General features: G+C 32.4%; 1 protein-coding gene across 1 annotated transcript; it reads right to left on the reverse strand.

The window, feature by feature from the left end:
- Window positions 1-2,569: 2,569 nt before the first annotated feature.
- Window positions 2,570-18,963, reverse strand: LOC114325727 (endocuticle structural glycoprotein SgAbd-2-like). The gene is made up of 3 exons (XM_028273857.1): window positions 18,829-18,963; window positions 11,673-11,788; window positions 2,570-2,973 (listed from the first exon to the last, which is right to left on the reverse strand). The coding sequence occupies exons 1-3, from the start codon at window positions 18,838-18,840 to the stop codon at window positions 2,637-2,639; spliced, it is 465 nt and encodes a 154-aa protein (XP_028129658.1). The 5' UTR covers window positions 18,841-18,963; the 3' UTR covers window positions 2,570-2,636.
- Between the last annotated feature and the right edge of the window lie 1,759 nt (window positions 18,964-20,722).

The raw sequence follows: 20,722 nt of genomic DNA on the forward strand, positions 1-20,722 counted from the left end.
TGCAACTTTTGCATTATCATGCATTTTATATTCATAAAATTTTTGCCATAGTAACTCTCTAGATATTTCTGTCTTTTGTTCATGTATTGTGATCAGTCTTGACCACATTTCAGAAGCATTTTCACAATTTATCAAATGTTGTATTTGATCTTGACATATAGTAGATAATAAAATTACCTGTGCCTTTGAATTTTTCTCATCCCATTCTTTCCACTCACTGCTAGTTTGGACTGCTGGTTCTGTAACTGTTCCATTCACAATTGAAAGCAGCTTCTCTGCTTTAAACAAAATGGTTACACTGAATTTCCATAGTTGAAAATTTGAGCCATCAAACTTGGTGATATTACCAGAATCAATTTTCACAGCTGAGGCCATTTTTGCACTTCACTAAATGTTTATTTTGTAATTGTACGACTTGAACGTAGCACAAAATAAACACGGGGGCCACTCACGACTTGAACGCGAAACAACTAATCTTTTTACCGGCGCGAAGAACAGGCTAGTTCTCAAATCTCACAATAACGTGTCTGGGCAGCCATAACCTGATAAATAAAATAACTCTCCTGTCGATTAGTAAAAAGTTTATTAAACAATTAGCCTGAGAAAACTGAAAATATTAATTAAAACATGTGTAACATTTGTGTAACGGAACTTCCAATAATGAACATAACCTTAAAACTTAATTCTTCTTTTTCTTTATATCTTGAATATTACATTAGTTCGGGAGCTTACATTAACATATATAAATGAGTTATATAATTGAGTTATATAAATGAGTGATATAAATGAGTTGGTCAGTTACTCTTTATATACAATGTAAAAACCTACAAGACATATTCCCTATTTGAAATCCGCGACAAACCTTTAACAACCCCTTCCCTATCAAATTTTTAAGCTACAATTATTATTTATAATGATTATTGAACAAGACCTAATTTTATTTATTGGAAACTACTACTTATATTAAATCAAAAAAAAAACCAACGACCTAAAACCCTATCTATCAAGAAATATGTACCTAGTTTACCTCAATTGTATGCATACAAGAAGTTTACAGTGCAAGCAACTATAGAGTACCCAAAATATGTAAATAATAAGATTAAACAACTTATCTTAACCACAAGTCCTATTTAAAAAGGTCCAGATAGGAATGAATTTCCTCTTGGCACGGCAAAAACTAGTGGGCTGCTGTGGTGATAAATCCAATCCTGGATGTTGTGCAATAGGTACTATCCAATCCAATCAAAAGTAACTCTAGGGGTAACCCATACCCTAGCTGCTTACAGTAACTGGCACATATTTATATGATGGCACATTAAATGATGATACAATCTATATAAATTGACTAGGCTAAGTGTCTATGTGACAAGTAGCTAAGGGACGGAATCTAAAATAAATTTTATCAATTTAATTACATTATTTATAACACTATGTGTAGACAGCACAGAGTCACTGCACTGGAAACCAAAACAAAAAAACTCAGGTTAGGTATACATATGTCATGTCAAACTGAAACTAATCCAAATCATCAAATCAGACATGGCTGGCAGGGACATGCGCATGACATGTCTGATATTCGTTAAAACTTTTTTATATTAGGTATTACCTCAAAAAAAACCTAGAGCAAAAAGTCTAATGAGAAATTGGAATTTAACTTTAGCACTAAAACATATGGCCTTGACTGTTCCTTTGCAAATGGAAATGAATATCCTTACGGTAATATAACTTATAATGTGACATTTAAATTATTTCTTAACTGAAATTAATATCTACAGATAACGAACGAGATATCTAGGATGGTGAATTTGATTTTATAATGAAGAAATAAAGAGAAATATATCAATATACTCACTTGAGCAAAGCAACACATCGGCGGTATTATAACCTTTTTCCTTTCTTGTAAATAAGTCTCCAGATATAACTACTGCTTGATTTTTATTAATATGGGTTATTGGCTGATGTTCGAGGTCTTTTAGTTATATATTTTCCCAATTTTGCCCAAACTCCGTCACCTAAGTAATGACGATGTGTTGCCTCTTTCTGAGTTCGTGACCAACTAAACTAGAAATCGACAATCATCGATTTTCTTTCTATTGGCGCGCCTGTGCACCGAAAAATCGTAGTTGGATCTTCGCGGGCGTCACCCAAGGATTTTGTAGAGGGGTATATTTTAATCCAATTTTAATTAAAGTAATTTAATTAGTAGCGTGATCGCTACAAGATCACTTTCGACGTGATATTTGTTTTCAGTGACCCCAAAATCCCCCGAGTAACAAAATGTTGATTGAGTTCTGAATTTTTGAGATGTTCTTTAAGAATGCATTTTTTGTATGCAGTTTTTCAATATTATATCCTGGCTCGTGGTCACAAAGTTTCCTGGCGCATTCACGAATCGAGTACAAACAAAATTATTAAGATCCATCTGTCGTTTTTTTTTTCGGAGGTAAGGCCGATTTTAGCGCTTTATTGCTTCGCCTATTTAAAAAGATAATAATTTTTACAGATAATAATCTGTCTTTTAACCATGCTATAATACTGCATAATATTAATACTTAAAATACTTATAAAATAGATTTTGAGTTTTTTAATTTATTAAAATATATACAAAAATATGTCACAAACATTCGAGATCATCCTCAGTATCTAAATCTATTGGCGTTCTTTGGGACTTGCTGAGCGGCAGCTGCAGCTTGTCTTCGTTGGACACGGTTTTGTGCCTCGTCATCTTCTTCTGGATGTGCAGCGTTGTACTCTAACGCCTTCAGGATGGCTTCTGGGATTGGGGGAGGTGTTGGCAAATGGCTACCTTGTGGTTGGAATCCATTTTCATTGGCAATGTAGGTGAGGGAAACGGGAACACCGTCGTCCCCGGTGTACTGGACTTGGCCTTGAACCTCAGGACCTGCTTCTTCATTGGCGATGTTTTTGATCTGGCCTTGTTCTTGCGCGCTAATACCGTTTCCGGTTTCGAAGCTAAAAACATAAAATATATAAATTATTTGGAACACTTGATCGATATTTTCTTTCATTAGTAAAATTCATTAGTTCAAATTTCCAATAGTAAAAGAATTACATACAACAAGGAGACTGGCTGGTACCGACGCTTTTCAACTTGTCTCTTGATTATGCGATAAAACAATTAAACCATTATTTCACCACCAGTTTGGACTTTGAATGCGGCATCAATGAAACAACTAGAATCATTTGATCTATGGGTGTACAGAAGAGTTCTGAAAATATCGTGGACAGAACACGTCACAAACAAAGAGGTTCTAAAACAGATGAATACAGAAATAGAAATCTTAAATACCGCAAAAACAAGAAAATTCGAATATCTCGGACATAGTACAAGTGGAAAAAGATACAACTTGCTCCAATTGATTAAGCAGGAAAATATTCAAGGAAAAAGAAGCATAGAGAGACGCAGAATATCGTGACTGACCTGAGGAAATGATACGAATGTACAAATGTACATCAAATTAACTATTCAGGGCAGCCGTCTCTAAAATCCGAATAGCTATGTCGATTGCCGACCTCCGTCGCGGAGATGGCACTAAAAGAAGAAGATAGATTGCCACATGTGCTGACGATATGAGCATTAAATCTTGCAGAATGGAAGAGTCAGCAGAAATATATTCACAAAAAAAGAGATCGAACTAGAAATAAATATTCTTCTTCTTCGGCTTTTTCCCATTATGAGTCCGCCCTTTTCGTCCTCCATAGCACTCTATTCTCCCAAATACCTTCTCTGAGGTCACAGCATTTCATATGTATGTTTTCCATAGCATAGCAGGTCTTCCTCTCCGTTATCTTCCCGACAGTTCCCAGTACAATATTCTTTTGTGCCACTTGTGCTCTGGCATTCTTTTTATATTGCCGTAGAACTACAGGGCTCTGTTTTCCATTTTTTTGTAATTGAGTATTTTATATCCATTCTGTTCCATAATTCATTTGTCCTGATTTTATCTTCTCTGGTCATTTGTAGATATCTTCTCATAAAGTCCAATTCAACTGCTCTTATTTTATTCCGTATTGTTGCTGTCATTAGCAATACTTCAGCTCCAATAGGTTAATATTCAGCACTATTTTCTGAAATATCCTCTTTTTGTTTTCTTTCGTTAGAGTGTTGTTGTTCAAAATACAAAAAGCAAACACAGGTAAGAGCTAGGGGAAACATACGTACAATATTGATGACGATATTGAAATAGTAGACACTTTCACATATTTGGAAGTTAAATTAAGTACAGAAAGAACCAAAGAATCAGAAAAATAAAGAAGAATAGTAAAGCAAAATAAAGTTTATTTTTACTCGCCCTTATGTTCTTCTCCAAAACTATAATACTGGTTATCGAAAATCAAGATGTTCAAAACCTGGATTGATGCAAAAAAGGAAAGCTAGAAGTCATTGAATGAAAAATCCTAAACAAGATATTTGGAGCTATCACACCGTTCTCAGAATTTGTTCAGCTTCAACCATTCCGATGGGCCTGTGATGTACTGAAAATGTATACCGATAGACTGTCGAAAAAAAAATACCTACATTAGGTTAAATTCAGAACGCATCACTAAAAGAAAGTGTTGCCACCCTCTCCTCCCCCTACTGTTAAGTACATCTTATGACAGTTTGTTTTTCAAACCATTAGGGTTCCAGGTAGCCTGCGGGGTCCTTGGGAATTAGTCGCCTAAGTCTGAGCTTGTTTTATATATCCCCCTAGGCCCTAGATTATTGAGGCATTTTTACACTACTGTCACCCCTACTGTGATCTTTTCTTGAACTTACACAAATTTCAACCACTACCAAATAAAATCGATAACTTGAAATCAACACAAAATGATTTTGTAAACCCCAAGTGTAATCACAAGAGGGTTTAATATCGATTTCACAGTTTCGACTTCATGTGCAATGTGGTTTGCCTACCACCCTCATTGAAAACATTAACTATAACGTCAAGTTTATTTTCATTTTAATTGATTATTTATCACAGTGGAGTGATTGCAGTTACTGTTTTTTCTCAACTTAACAAGTTTTACACTAGATTCTACATAATTAACAGGGAAATTTTCAACTTTCTGTGGAACAGTCATTTTTGTCATGTCATCGCTCGGAATTTCCGCTGTCACTGCCACTTGCTACCATATAGTTAACATGTGAACAAGTCAATTTCGAGCTCAATGGTACCTAGAGCATAATACATTGGATATTTTAGACATCCATGTTTAAGTTCACATTATTCATCTATGTTCCCATGACGGATCAATTTTAAAGGGTTTTTACCCACATATGTTTTTAAAATCAATGGAAAAATTCCAATAGTTGGCTGTATACCATAGTTTAAAAAACTCATACAGAAGTAAAAACTTCAAGTTGTATACTGGTATAAAATGATTTATTAAAAAACTTCATAAAAAGTCGTGCAAAACGTTTTCGTTCTAATTCAGAACAGCTTCAGTGCCTACAATGAAGTATTTCCACGTTAGAAGAAGGCAAAAAGGTTAAAATTGTGACTGGTAATTAGAAAAAACATGTGGAGAATACTTACATTCTGCTAAGTAGTTGAAACTAGCACACTAATTAAAGTGGTCACATCATAATATATGGTTTTACATGATAGATTTAAAGAAAATATGGTAAATACCAGTCGATGTTAAAGGATTAAATTAGTACATGATTAAAGGGAAACATGCTTCCCTGCTCGAAAAAAAGGTAAGTACCTACTTTTTCGAGCAGGGAAGCATGTTGTCCTTTAAGCATGTACTAATTTAATCCTTTAACATCGACTGGTATGCACCATATTTCTTTAAATCTATCATGTAAACCATATATGTAATATTATGATGTGGCCACTTTAATTAGTGTGCTAGTTTCAACTACTTAGCAGAATGTAAGTATTCTCCACATGTTTTTTCTAATTAACAGTCAAAATTTTAACCTTTTTTACCTTCATCTAACGTGGACATACTTCATTCTAGGCACTTAAAATGTTCTGAATTAGAACGAAAACGTTTTGCACGACTTTTTATGAAGTTTTTTAATAAACCATTTTATACCAATATACAACTTGAAGTTTTTACTTCTGTACGATTTTTTTTACATATGTTTGTATTTTGGTGGTAAGCATGTTAGATTCACGTGAGTATAACCTATAACTTTTTTAAAACCGTAGTCAAAATTTTAAAAACTTTGCATTGTCTAATCACATTTTAGGTAAGCACTGATTATGATCGGTCATCCGATCGAAAACTAGTTCTGTGATGTAGGGATCTGTGATGGAGGTTCTGTTTTTAGGGATTTCAACAAATATACATACCTTTAATAAAGGATTTTATTCGTTCTTTTTAAGAAAGGTGAAATGGTGGCAGCATAAAGAGGCAGCGTACGTGCAAAATTTGCTAGAAATGAAAACTTGGAGAGGATCGGTTTGAGACTGTCAATGTTGTAGGCATAGTTTGGAGGGAGCCAAGACTCAATTTGGGTTGAAGAAAAAGATAGACGAGTGATAGAACTTGGCCAAATACATTAAGAAGAATTATTATGAAAAATTTTGGATGAATCAGACGTGGTTTTGCAATTGCAGGACGGAAAAGTTGTGCTTAAAAAGTAAGAGGACATAACTTGTTGCAAGACGTGCTACTTAAGAGATATTCTAAACCTGAAAAGAGAAGGCACTAGTCTTTTTTATCTAGGTGAACCATATAATGTTAAAGGATATTTTTTAAGAAATAAAAAGTTCGCCAAAATAAACAGGTTACCAATTCTCCTCACGCGTACTGAAGGTTTATCCCTTTAATATACAGGGTGTTCCAGACTAATTTAGCCACGCTATATCTCTTAAATGAATAGAGATTTTTGAATGGTACAAAAAGTGGTCTGTTCTACTTGTAATACACTTTAATATGGCGTAGAAAAAAATCATCCCCTAAATATTCATCCCTTAGTTACAACCCCTAAGTTTAATTTTTTTAATAGCACCGTGTATATTTTTTTATAGTTTTGGATGTGGTCTTCTATCGTCTGTTCAACATATTTTTTGAAAATAAAATCGGTTCGTAAATAACCAAGAAAATATCAGTTTAGTTTTGTTAATTATGTGTCCCAGACTAATTTATCCAGGCTATATTTCTTAAACCAATAGAGATTTTCGAATGGGACAAAAACTGATCTATTACATTTGTAATACACTTTAATATGGCGTAGAAAAAAATTATCCCTTAAATATTCATCCCTTAGTTACAACCCCTAACTTTTTTTTAATAGCACCCTGTAAGTTAGGTATGAATATTTAGGGGATGAATTTTTTCTACGCTATATGAAAGTGGATTACAAATGGAATAGATCAGTTTTTGTCCCATTCGAAAATCTCTATTCGTTTAATAAATATAGCCTGGATAAATTAGTCTGGGACACACAATTAACAAAAATAAACTGATAGTTTCTTGTTTATTTACGAACCGATTTTATTTTCAAAAAAGGTGTTGAATAGACGATAAAAGACCACATCCAAAACTATAAAAAAATATACAGGGTGGAGGAAAGGCTGCAAATATGGGCTGGTCTTGTAATATGGGCTAGGTGGGTTTCACAGCTATTCGTTGCAGATCTCTACATTTTGACTATTGCAAACGGTATTTGACGAAGTTAAACTATCACCGTAGCGAAGTCGCCAATGTGGTAGATATTTCCCAGTTTATAATAATTGTTTGTCGGTTGGTGCGAGTGTCAAAACTTTTTCGGGTAAGTTGATAAATTCCAGTATTTAAAAATAAACACGAATTTCAAAAAAACGTCTGTGTCACGTTGAAGCTCTATTATTAGTCTTTGATATATACTAATGAGTTTTCTTCAAATTGTCTGCTTTTAGACATAACTTCTTTTGTTGTGCAAAGCAAGCGTGTTTACAATATGGGCTATGCCTCTGTTTTCATTATGGGCTAGTGGCCCATATTTAGAACAATGTAGCAATGTAGGCAAAACGAAGTAGGAAAAGGCAAAGAAAAAGAAAAGAAAAAGAAATAAAAAAGGAAAACGTAAGCAGGTTAACAAAGTCACAAAGAACCAAAAAAAGAAATCGGGTTCTAGTAGCGAGGATGAGGAGGAATATGTGCCTGCAGATGATGAGAGTGATTACAATGAGTTTCCTTCTACACAGCCGACACAAGACGCAGCTGACGTAACGTGTATGTTTTGCGAAGCCCTTTTTTCAGAGTATAATCTTGGTGAAATATGGGTCAAGTGCTTCTGTGCCATTTGTGGGCACATAACGAGTGCGCTGGGGCCGAAAAAGAAGAATATGTGTGTGACGTTTGCAAATAGTTTTAGCATATGGGTTATTTGATGTATTTTTTGTATTTTAGATATTAAAATATATTTGTCACGCATTTATCTCACTTCACACAAATTTAAGACACATTTTTCGGGGTAGCCCATATTTAGGATCATTATTCAAACGGCGCAAAAGTACAATTTTTCATTATTTGTACATTTAAAACACTTGTATATTTTTTAATCAATTTGGACTTTGGGCAGGTTATAAATAAATAAATGTAGGTATTCTTACATACCTTTGGAAATAAAACAGAATCTTTATTCTTTTTTTACAAAGAAAAACAAAATGGGTAGCCCATATTTGCATCCTTTCCTCTGCTATTAAAAAAATTAAAGTTAGGGGTTGTAACTAAGTGATGAATATTTAGGGGATGATTTTTTTGTACGCCATATTAAAGTGTATTACAAGTAGAATATATCACTTTTTGTCCCATTCGAAAATCTCTATTCGTTTAAGAGATATAGCGTGGCTAAATTAGTCTGGGACACCCTGTATTTATGAGAAAAATTTGGCGAACTTTGTTTTATATGCTAGCATATAATATGTTTATTAGCAATTCTTTTGTACAAAACAGAAATAACCATCTTTTACAACGAGACTTGCGATTTCTGTTTTATGTCTCTTAGTTGTCGAATAACCCTCGTACGAGTTATGACATTCTTTAATTAGCACGGTTTAAGCAGCAGATTAACTTTCCTGATTTTGCTAATTACTCAATTTGTACTTATTAAACAGAATACCAGGCACGTATCTCTTCAATTATTTCTCTTCAATTATTGTAGAGGTTGCAGCTTCTGTACGTTATTTAATGAGAAAGGTTTTGTGAGAGTCATTAATTTGAAAATCAATATAATCACTCAAGAAGATATCGATTTGAATAGTTACAGATTGATTTAGATAATTAAATATTCCAATTAAAGAGATAGATGGATTTTGTGAATGTCAAAGAAAATAATAATTAATTTGTAATTACTACCGTATTAAAGAAGCTGCAGAGTCTTATCGTAAATAATATGAACATATGTTTTAAATAATAAATTAGGCCAAATTCGATTGGTTAATTGGATATTTATATTCATTTCAATTAACCTATAATTTCGTGAACTGCGCAATCGAAAACAGATACTTTATTAGTAGTATGTGACTCGCAAGAAATGGAGCTGGGGTGAGAAAAGATCATAAACCTATCAACCAAAAACTTAGAGAAATGATAATGGAAAAGGGCTGAGCTAAGAAGAAAGCAAGAGGAACAAGTAACTGGGAACAATAAGATAGGCTAAATCGAGAACACAAACCGGCACCACTAGACAATAAAAGCAAAAAATGGGCCATTTATTTAAAATAAATAACAATACATTGCCAAAAATATGCAAGAAATATGGAAGCTTAAAAAAATAATAATAAAGGACAGGAAACCCATTCTCCCACTCTCCATGTAGTTTTATAATAAATATGTTTTAAATAATAAATTACGGCAAATTGGATTGGTTAATTGGTTAATTGGATATTTAAATGTATGTCAATTAATCTATAATTACATGAGCTATCCGGTCACTAACAGATTTTTTGTTAGTAAGAGATTCAGAAGAAAAGGTTGTGGAGTTCGAAAATATCATAAAGATATCAACTAGAAACTAGGAGAGAAGATAATGGAAAAGAACAGAGTCACAAAGAGAGCCAGGAGAACAAGAAAACGGAAATACAAAAATAGGCTAAATCGAGAAGTCAAATAGATTTGACTACTAGTACATATAAGAGCAAAAAATGAGACAATTGTGTAAAAGAAATGACAAGACGGTGCCAAAATATACAGGAAGTATGAAATCTTTAAAGAATAATAAGAAACAAGAGTAAATCCACTCCCTCAATTATCACCAAAAAGAAGATATCTTTAGTATCGGAGAAGCCAAGAATCACAAAAAAAAACAAGAAACAAATGCAATATTATGAACTAAGGGAAGAGCCTGTACTTTCCAAATCCATAGAGGGAAACCCACGGAACCATAATACGAAAGCCTGGCAAAAATAACATATTTCTGCACATCTAGAGGCAGATTAGGTAACTTCCAGCGGTCAGCAAGATAGCACAGTAAGTCATCCAATACAAACTACAAACAGAGACAGATAGGCTAAGAATAATCCCTGAAGCAAAATTCGGCTTTAGAGCTCAACATTTCAGCTAACTACAAATACTCAGACTAACAGAGTACATAAGAGATGGATTTAACAAGAATCAATACAAAAAAGGAGCCTTTTTGGATGTAAGCAAAGCTTTCGACAGAGTGTAGCATTAGGTAATAACGTATAAAATTATATAATATGGAAACAGCGAGTTCATTATGAAACTCATCATCTAGTACTTAGGCAACTAGAGGTTCAGGACAAGTCCATTCTGAACCCGGAGTACCAAAACTGGAATACCACAGGAGGTATTCTTGTCACATTTTTTGTATAGTATCTACTCGTACACCGCAGAGGTTCTACCAATGTGAAGTTCTTGCCGCTAAGAGAAAAAAACGTCTCCATATCCTGACTTATTGTGAAACCACTGCGCAGCTTAAGGGCAAATCCTTATATTTAAAAAATTATAGTGACATAAATATAAAGAACACAAATGAAAATCCAAAAAAAAACTTTAAAAAACAATTTCAGAAGGAAACTAAAGGTAGAATTGAAAATTTCTTTATCTATCTATCTATCTTTGTCTTTCTAACTCAATGGTAGGTAATGGATATTTAATGGTCCGTTGGTGTATGTTGACGGAAACAATTATTAGAAATAATAAAAATAAGGGTAACAAACGAACAGTAAAATATTTATTTATTTTGGTAACAAGAAAAGGTGTTTGCTTAGATCTCGGAAGAGGGTCGATTGTTAGCAAGCCGAGGGTTTGTCTGCATTGTTCGCATGCTGTGAAGAGACTGACTAAAACCACAACACTATTATATCGATGTATGCCTTTCTATAAAATGGCCCGAAGAGGGCAATAAATTATTTAGATCTGGCTTTTAAAAACAGAAACACTTCTGAAGTTTTAAGAAACGTCTCGAATTCATGTCCTTCGTGAGTTGACCACACATATGGTCTGATATGGTAATTAATTTATGGGGAATTCATTTTGTTAAACTGAACACACCAAAAACCATATGGTTAGGGATGCATTTCGTTTCGTAAAACCGTGTCTTTCTTAGCATCTGGTTTGTATATTAACTATGACTTTTATATGACCCACATTATTTCGTTTTGAGAAAAATTAATAAAATTAAAATTAGCAAAAATAGTAATTAAAGCGTGTCGCTATAGATATATTCTACATAGGTACATATTATAAGAATTTCTTTGACTTACCTCCAACGATAAGACCCGTCAGCGTTTACGCCTTCGTTTTCATAGCTAACAATTGGAATAGGTTCTTGATGTTGTTGAGCCAACGATGCAACGATGAAAACTGAGAAGGCGATGAGCTAAAAAAAATAAGTATGCAGGTATAGTAATATAATGACAAATTATAAGCACTAAAGAATTAAAAAGGGTATTCTAGGTTTTAGGATACGACACATCGAAAGAATGTAAGATAATCTTTGGACGAAGCGAATTCTCGAGTGACGACCAAGAGCAAGCAAAAGAAGTAGAGGCAGACCTCAAACAAGATGGACTGATCACATCAAGCGAATGTCCAGCCACGAATGGATGCAAGAAACAGCAAACAGATATGAATGGACACATCTAAGGGAGGCATATATTTGACGATGGATGGAATAGCTGTTAATGATGATTCTAGGTTTACTGGAAACGAAGACCCGAATTTCTTTTATATAGTCGGTTCGCTAAACTCAGACACAACTGGCTAGTGATTTTAGTAAGTAATTTTGCCAATTTGGTAAATTTGGCAAAAAAATAATTACTAAATACGTAGCTAGTAATGTTGCCATATTTGGCAAAATTGGCCTAAACAAAAAAAAATACCTACTAATATCACTAGCCAGTTATGTCTGAGTTTAGCGAACCGACTATATTAGCAAATTTCTGTGGACGAAATATGCAAAAACAAATAAATAATCGAGGTTTGTTCACAATAAGAGAGATAATAGTAGTAAAAATGAAAGACATTCTTAAGAGGACTCTTCGTTGAAGAAATAAATGTGTACACAAGTCCATAATGACATGCGCTTTTGTTTGTTTCATAGTAATTTTAAACTTCAAGTATTGATAGGAAATGATAACCTATTCATTGATGATCTCCAAAATTTCATCTGTCATCCAGTCTTGCTCCTTGTTACTTTTTGTTTTAACCTCTTTTTAACTGAGCTCCATAACCACTGTTTTAAAAATCTGTCACTGATGAGTTTGACATCTTTCTAGATTGTTATTGATGTCTTGTTTTAGTTACTTGCCATTTTTTTTACTTCTACTTTTCTATATCTATTTTTTTTATTCTTGTGCTTTACTTGTATTTTTTTTAACTATCCATTTTTAACAGAAAATATATCAGTACCTGGGTATACTTTTACTGCATCTATTGCGTTTCGTTTTGTATGTGTTATTAATATATATTGAATGTGATTTCTGACTGTGGTTGTCCTTATCCACTGGTAACTTCCATGCATATATGTGTCCTTTAGGTAATATATAAAAAGTATTATTTACTACTAGATTAAATTCTTGACGGGATTCTATAAGATGATCAGCGTTGTTGTTGTTAACACTACTTATATCTTAAGTACACAATAATACCTAAGATGTTTTTATAAGTCACATTATTTTGTAACAGCCAAATTAAAATAATGTTGTTATATAAGACTCTAATGGCAGAATAAACGCTGGTAGATATACGTTTTAGAGCTCTAAAATTATAATAGATAAAAACAATAGTATTGGATTGTTTCACCAAGTGTAAATTACTGGAATCAAAATAATGTAGTTTAGAAAACTACCAACTGGAAAATTGTTTGTAATTTATAAATTTAGGAATTATTTTTTCTATTTATGTGAAGTCTGCAAAATTAACTGAAAATAATGATGCCTGAAGATCCCAATTTTAAGATAAATTGTAACTTGCATAATAGTTTTTTATATTTATATTCTAAGAAAGACTGCCTCTATACGTTTCATGTTTTTTTCAGGCTGCTCTACCCTATTAATGTTAATAATACTTTACAAAAACCGTAAAATATAAAACAAAATAAATTTTCATAGTGAACTGTAGCCTGTTCAAACATAAGCAGAAGCACTTACCTACAAATTTATTTGAAACCAAAGATGACAAGTTGATAAAATAGCTAACATAAAACAAAAAACGTAAACGATTTTACCAGATGGAATATATTCAAGAATACTAATGCTCGAAAATAAAGAAACTCAAAATATGTTATAGAGTGAATAATTAGAAAACAAGTAAAAACATTGCAAAAAATAAAGAATCACAAAAGATTTGAATGAGATAACATTCCTATAGAAATACATAATTCGTTACAAGAATTAGGAATATATAAATATGTTCCTAAGAAGTTAGGAGATCAAATAAAAAAGTTGAGAAATATTAAAACAACAGGAAGGTATCATGTTTCTCCATGTTAAACTACCCATCTACAAAAACCAACCTTACGAATAACAAAGGCAGAATACCTGTCCTAGGTGAGATAATATTTACAGCTACCCTCAACGCGAATGCTAAAATATATGAAACAATAGTACTGAAAAAGTTTACCAAAAAACAAATAAAAATTAACCACTCAGCTGACTCAGACGAAGCCCCCTTTCAGCTAAAATTATGGCCATTAACAATATTGTCAATAAACGAAAATCAATGTTATACTTCTGGAAAAGGTCATAGAAACCTAAGGCAAGGATTTACACCAGTTGATGCCAAAATGAGAGACCATAGTTTCATAGTTTCTCAAAACTTTTGGTTTCTTATTTGTAGCTAAGGCATATTTAACTACGAAATAATTATCATCTAATAGGAAGAACTGCTAAGTTACCAGTTCCTGGTCAAGGTACGCTCTTAATTATCTTATTTCTTATCACCATAAGTTATTCATAATTTCTCCATTAAGTAATTTCATTATAAGTAATAATCTTGACCCAGGATTAATATCAAATTTGTAATAAGTATAAGCGAACAGATTGAAGTAAAAAGGGAGATAAAAGATACTTCGAAGTTGCAATTATGAAATATATTATGAAAGAAACTTTAGGATATTAATTAGCTGTAATAAAAGCCGTTGCATCAACAATATGCGCTATGGAGACGATATATCAATAATTACTGGTAATTAAAAAGCTATGTAAAAAATGCATATGTTATAAAAATACACAATGCTTGCGGCTGGGTAAAATACCTCAAAAATAATCATGCTTTAAGCCCTTAAGTGAAACAGATTGAAAAAGTGAAAAGTTTATTATCTAGAAACAATTGATTGATTCGACCGTTACTTGATGGAAGTTCATTTTATCTAACAATAAAACACTGAATACGTTTGTTTTTTATACTTCCACAAAATGTATTATAACTATGTGACTACAGGCAAACACATAGTAAACTAAATCACTTGAGAAAGGCACTCTGCCGAAACAGCTGTTGTCACATAGTTATAATAAATTTTGTGGAAGTATAGAAAACAAACGTTTTCAGTGTTTTATTGTTAGATCTAGAAACATTAATATCTAAATGTAACATAACATAGGCTGTCGGATTTCAATACTAGTCCTGTCACCAGGGGGGGTACAGCGGCCTCCTTAATTCAGATGGACTTACCCAAGTTTTTTTTATGTATTTTGACCCGTAGAATACGAATTTTTTGGGTAACAGTTGATCCGGATGTCGATAAGATTGTTATAAACAAAAAATTTGAGGAATTAAATAACAGCGATTTTCCGCAAAACAAAACATTTTTTTGTATTTTTTGGGTGATTCTCAGCAAAAAATGTTCCTACAAGTTTTTTTGTAGGATGCATAGTTTTCGACATAAACGCGGTTGAACTTTCAAAAAATCGAAATGTGCAATTTTTGAACCCGAATAACTTTTGATTCAAAAATATAATAGCAATTCCGCTTACTGCATTTGAAAGTTCAAGTCAAATTCTATCGGTTTTGATTATTTGCATTGCTAAAAATTAAGTTTTTATTTGTTAAACAAAGCCATAAACACATAGTGTTTCCCGCGCCCAATGCATGCGTTTTAATGTACGTCATCTACGTAGAATTTTTCTGTATGCGCGCCAACTCGTTGGATTTCAAATGAGAAATGCATTGAAAACATCATTCAATCACTATGTGTTTATAGCTTTGTTTAACAATAAAAAAATTAATTTTTAGCAATGAAAGTAATCAAAACCGATAGAGTTTGACTTAAACTTTCAAGTGCGGTAAGCAGCATTGCTATTTTATTTCTCAATCAAAAGTTATTCGGGTTCAAAAATTGCAATTTTTCGATTTTTTGAAAGTTCAACCGCGTTTATGTCGAAAACTATGCATCCTACGAAAAAACTTGTAAAAACATTTTTGCTTAGAATGACCCAAGAAATACAAAAAAATGTTTTGTTTTGCGAAAAATCGCTGTTATGTGATTCCTCAAGTTCTTTGTTTATAACAAACTTATCGACATCCGGATCGACTGTTACCCAAAAAATTCGTGTTCTACGGGTCAAAATAAATAAAAAAAACTTGGGTAAGTCCATCTGAATTAAGGAGGCCGTTGTACCCCCACTGGCGACAGGACTATACAATTCAATCACGATTTTATTTCTTATGGGTTTTGACATTGTGTAATTGTAATGTCATATGAGATAAGCAAAAAAGAGGAAATCTAAAGCTAAACTAGGATAAATTTTTCTGAAAATCCAATTTTTTAGTTTCAGCAACTTTTCCAAGGTAAAATTATTTGTTTCCACAACCTGCCGTTATGTTTCTTATAGTGAAAACTACCAAACTTTCCAGTGGCATACAGAAGAACATCGGGCACTGACCTATTAACATTACACGTTTGGATCATAATTAACACCCTTAGGACATCAATAGCCCTTCTGCCAAAAATTTTAAGAATGCAATCAATACTCCTATAAATTGGTTCGTTTCGTAAAATGGAATAAGGGACAAAATGGTCGCAGCCCATTAGATTCTCTTTACGAAGGAAATAAGTTTTCACATATTTTACTCATATATTTGATTTCATATTTTAGGACTCATAGGCTATTATTCAGAATGAAACAAATTCTATGAAGAAAAGACTTCACTGTCTATTAGAGTACTCAATTAGGATGTCAATGTCTGAACATTAAACGTAAAGGTATAAGACACATTAAGTACTGACACTGCTTGTTGAGGAGTTACTAAGAACCTCAACAACTTGGAGGTCATACACTTTGTAAACACAGCTTTTCTTAATAATTTTTTTGAAAATGAGCTCCGGAAAATCGAAACGTTAAATATTTTTAGGTAAAAAATATAATCATCATTACAAATCACTGTGGCTAATCCTGTACATATAAACGCAGTGATTAACTTAGATACAGTAGGAAAAATGAAAGAATACCCATGAACGAACATATAAACACGCTGTATTTTCCTGTCACTGTGTCACAAAGAAAATTGGCTAGCGCAAGTACATGTAATAAATTTTATTACATGTATTTGCGCTGGGCAATTTTGGTGTGGATCGAACACCGCTGTCCTGCGCGTAGCACCAAAAATTAATGTTTATTTAAAAAAATTCCTGGCGCCGTGGTAGTTAACCGATTTTAATGCGGTAAATTGAAAATGAAAGGTACAGTATTCTATATGTCAAAAATTTTTTAACTTGTTATCTGCTTTATTTTCAGTCCTGCAACATTTTGAAAAAATGAATTTTTTTCGCAAAAGCTGGATTGCAAAATTTATTTTGCAAAATCTCTGCAACTGATCTTAATGAAATTTACAGTATTGTTTTATTATATCATAAAGTTTTTTTGGGTAAAACATAAAGGTCCTAAGTTTAGCATAAATGGTTGAAAAACGTAAAATGCAAATACTTGTTTTTTTATGGTTTTCTCGCAATTATTGCTATTTTGCCACAAGGGTGACAAATTTTTAAAATTTTTAACCAATCCTATATTGGATTAAATTTAATTACGCAACTTTTATGTCTGTACAACTGTACAACTCTGAAGAGAATACAATTAAAGTTATAATCAAAACCGAAGAAAAAAATCGAATTTTTCCTTAATTTTTTGACATTTTGAATATTTAAACAATGTTCCGGACCTTTTTGAGTGGGAGGATAACTCAATTATTATTATAATATGAGTTAATCCTAAGCAATTTTTGCAAAATATATGAGTCACCTCTCAACGTCCATCTCAAAACAGATGCGCCCTGGACTATCAGGAGACGTAGAATATAAAAGAATATGGTACGGATGTACATCAAATGAACTGTTCACAGCAGCCATTTTTGAAGTACGAATAGCTATGATGATTGTCGACCTCTGTTGCGAAGATGGCACTTGAGAAGAAGAAGAAGAAGAAGAAGAAGAAGAAGAAGAAGAAGAAGAAGGAGAAGAAGTAGGTTAAAGAGTTGAAGCAGTGGACTCGTCAGTATAGAAACATACCATTATAGAAACATGAAAGCGAAAATAATATGGAAAGAAACCGGTTTTTAATAATGATATGCAGGCTATATTATTTATTGAAATAAAAATATAAGAAGACAAAATATTAAGAATTTGGATTTGACTTTCTTCCATTTTTAAATGGAAATGTGTACTAAATTTCGTTAGGATCAATGGTGGATAATCATGCTGGACCCAAAATACGCACTCTAAATAGTCGAACAATTGTTTACGTATAAAGGAAAGCTCAAGCTTTCAAATGCACTTTGAAAATTTTAAATCGATCATCTAAGATAGGTAAGAGGGTAGCCCCATGGCGCGCTGAGAAAAAGTGAATCGGTGAGTTCAAAATCACAACACGCTCCAAAAATTGCATTTTCTTGACTTCTTACCAAAATTTAGCAAACGTTTCAGTCGTGTTAACATTATCAAAGTGAAAAACAAAGGCTGTAAGTCTATGATTTTTGAGCTCCTGATTTTTGCACTGTTTTCCCCAATTATGGCTATTTTTAAACAATGAACACTAAATTTGCATTTTTTAAATATACAAATGTTATGTAAAATTGACAAACAAAACTTTTACCTTCTATATTTTTTTTCTAGAAACTAAATCTCTTACGTTATAGCAAGAACCAAAATTTTTCGATATTTTTCAATTTTTTTTAATTAAACAAAAAATGTGCGATTGGCACATTGTTTCTTAATAACATAATAATCAAAGATATAATTGCAAAATAATAAAAAATTAAGACGAGAAGTCATAATATAAAATAGAAACAATAACGTATTTGACTTGCAAAATATGACACCTGAATTTTGATATTAATTTTAGTCGGAAAATTTTCTCACTGCCTTCACGATATTCCGCAACACTGTGTACACAAAAACCCCACTTGAACACTTAAATTTGTACGTACCAGATGGTTCATTATGGCTTAGTATATCTCTTTGGCTGAGGATGAACTAACGACCCCAAATATTAGCAAAATCTTTTTATACTCCCAACACTAGTGTCCCTCCCTTCTGACAATCAGTCATCAATATTATTTAATAACAGTCTGTTGGATAATAACTATCTATGTATGAACTTTAAATATTGTTGTCGAAATCAAGATATGAAAAGGATTAGATGTAAAAGTGCATTCACTCGTCGGCAATTGACAGCACAGAGATGGTACTGGTGATGATACTAGACCTACTTTCGATTGCTAATAATGATTATCTTTGGCTAATTTCTCAGAATTAGTAAAATTTGTTGAAGTTAAATAGTTCAAGTAAATTTTTAATTTGCATACAAAAGTGTTTATTATAATTCTTTGACGAAAAAAAAGCGGCGATTTTGTATTGAAATAAGCTCAACGGTACGAAAAACGAGAACCCTCTGAATTTTTGATAACATTGTCAAAACTTACTTTATGTTTTATTGTAACTTCTATCGACGATTACCATGCTCTGTTACAGCGTTTTAAGGTATGTTTTTAATAGCAAACTAAAAGAGAACTACACAAACTTACAAATTAATACAAAAAAAATTAAAGCGGATTCAGTACCTATTAATTATCCTCAGAAACAAAATAAAAAAATAAAAAAACGTATACAAATTACTAATAGTCTGGACAGATTATCGGAGAAAATGCCATTTTTGGGAAAAGTTATTTACCAGCAATTTTATTGCTGAAATCGAATCTCATGATTGCATATTTTAATAATATAGGTAAGCAAAGTCTGCAAATAGTGTGCTACTTTTTTATAAACAAAATGGCGCCCGAAAATCGTGTTTTTTCAATTTTTGCTCTGTAACTCCAAAAATTTTAAATTTACACCAAAAACACCTAAATTAAAATTCACCGTAATTAAATTCTGCATAGAGACGTGTTTTTCCCGATTTACTTCGACAAAAATTTCTCCCGAAAATGCGGGTTTTCCAACAAAATCTTTGATTGAAAATTAAAATCATTAAAAAATAATCACTAAGATTTTTTAAGGTATGTCATTGTTTTGTCATTTGTCATTGTCTTGATATAAAAGTATATACTATAATATTAGTGCAGCCGATATGTGAAACAATTGTGCATTTAATGATAGAAGTATATAATTTGGACCACATATACTACACACATAAAGGTTTAAATTTAGATAGGAGGCCATCTCAGATGCCTTTTGCCTTTTACAAAAATGACGGGGATTCAAAATGTCTAAAAATCACGGGGGATTCACAAAATATGTGACTTATAGCACGATAACTTTTGAACGAGGCTCTAGATTTCAACCAAATTTGGTATATAGTTTCTTTTTTTGATGTATGCTTTTTCTCATGAGCATCTTTCAGTGCGTCACAGTTTTTCGATTTCATTCTAACGCATTAATTTGTATGTGACAGAAAAAAACGCACGTCGGTGATTACGTTTCATCGGTGACATTTATAACATTTATTCTAGTTGTCAATAGATGGCGCTATAAACAAAAAAAAATTATTTACGAATTATATAATACATATATCTACGAATTTAATCTGTACAATTTATAAGACTATACAAATCAAAGGAAACACCATTTTATAAATGCAATAAACACAATTGATTTGTTTTTATGCCAAATTGCAAATAAAATGTGACAACTGTCAGATTTAACTAAAATGTTATGTCACTAAAATGTATATTATCACGGACTTACCTTTTTTTCTATCATTTGTGACGCACTGAAAAATGCTCATGAAAAGAAGCATATCAGATTGAGGTCTTGAACCGAAAGAACCAGTTTAGCAAAAGTTGTGTGTTTACTGGTTTTTATGAAAAAATATGTTGTTTTGTT

This window comes from Diabrotica virgifera, chromosome 7 (assembly GCF_917563875.1).
Source record: "Diabrotica virgifera virgifera chromosome 7, PGI_DIABVI_V3a".
NCBI lineage: Eukaryota > Metazoa > Arthropoda > Insecta > Coleoptera > Chrysomelidae > Diabrotica > Diabrotica virgifera.

What these genes read in the sequence shown, in the direction of transcription:
- LOC114325727 (XM_028273857.1), bottom strand. An exon ending in GACGGGTCTTATCGTTGGAG is followed by an intron (nt 2,974 to 11,672) that starts GTAAGTCAAAGA and finishes TTATGTTTTTAG; the next exon opens with CTTCGAAACCGGAAACGGTA.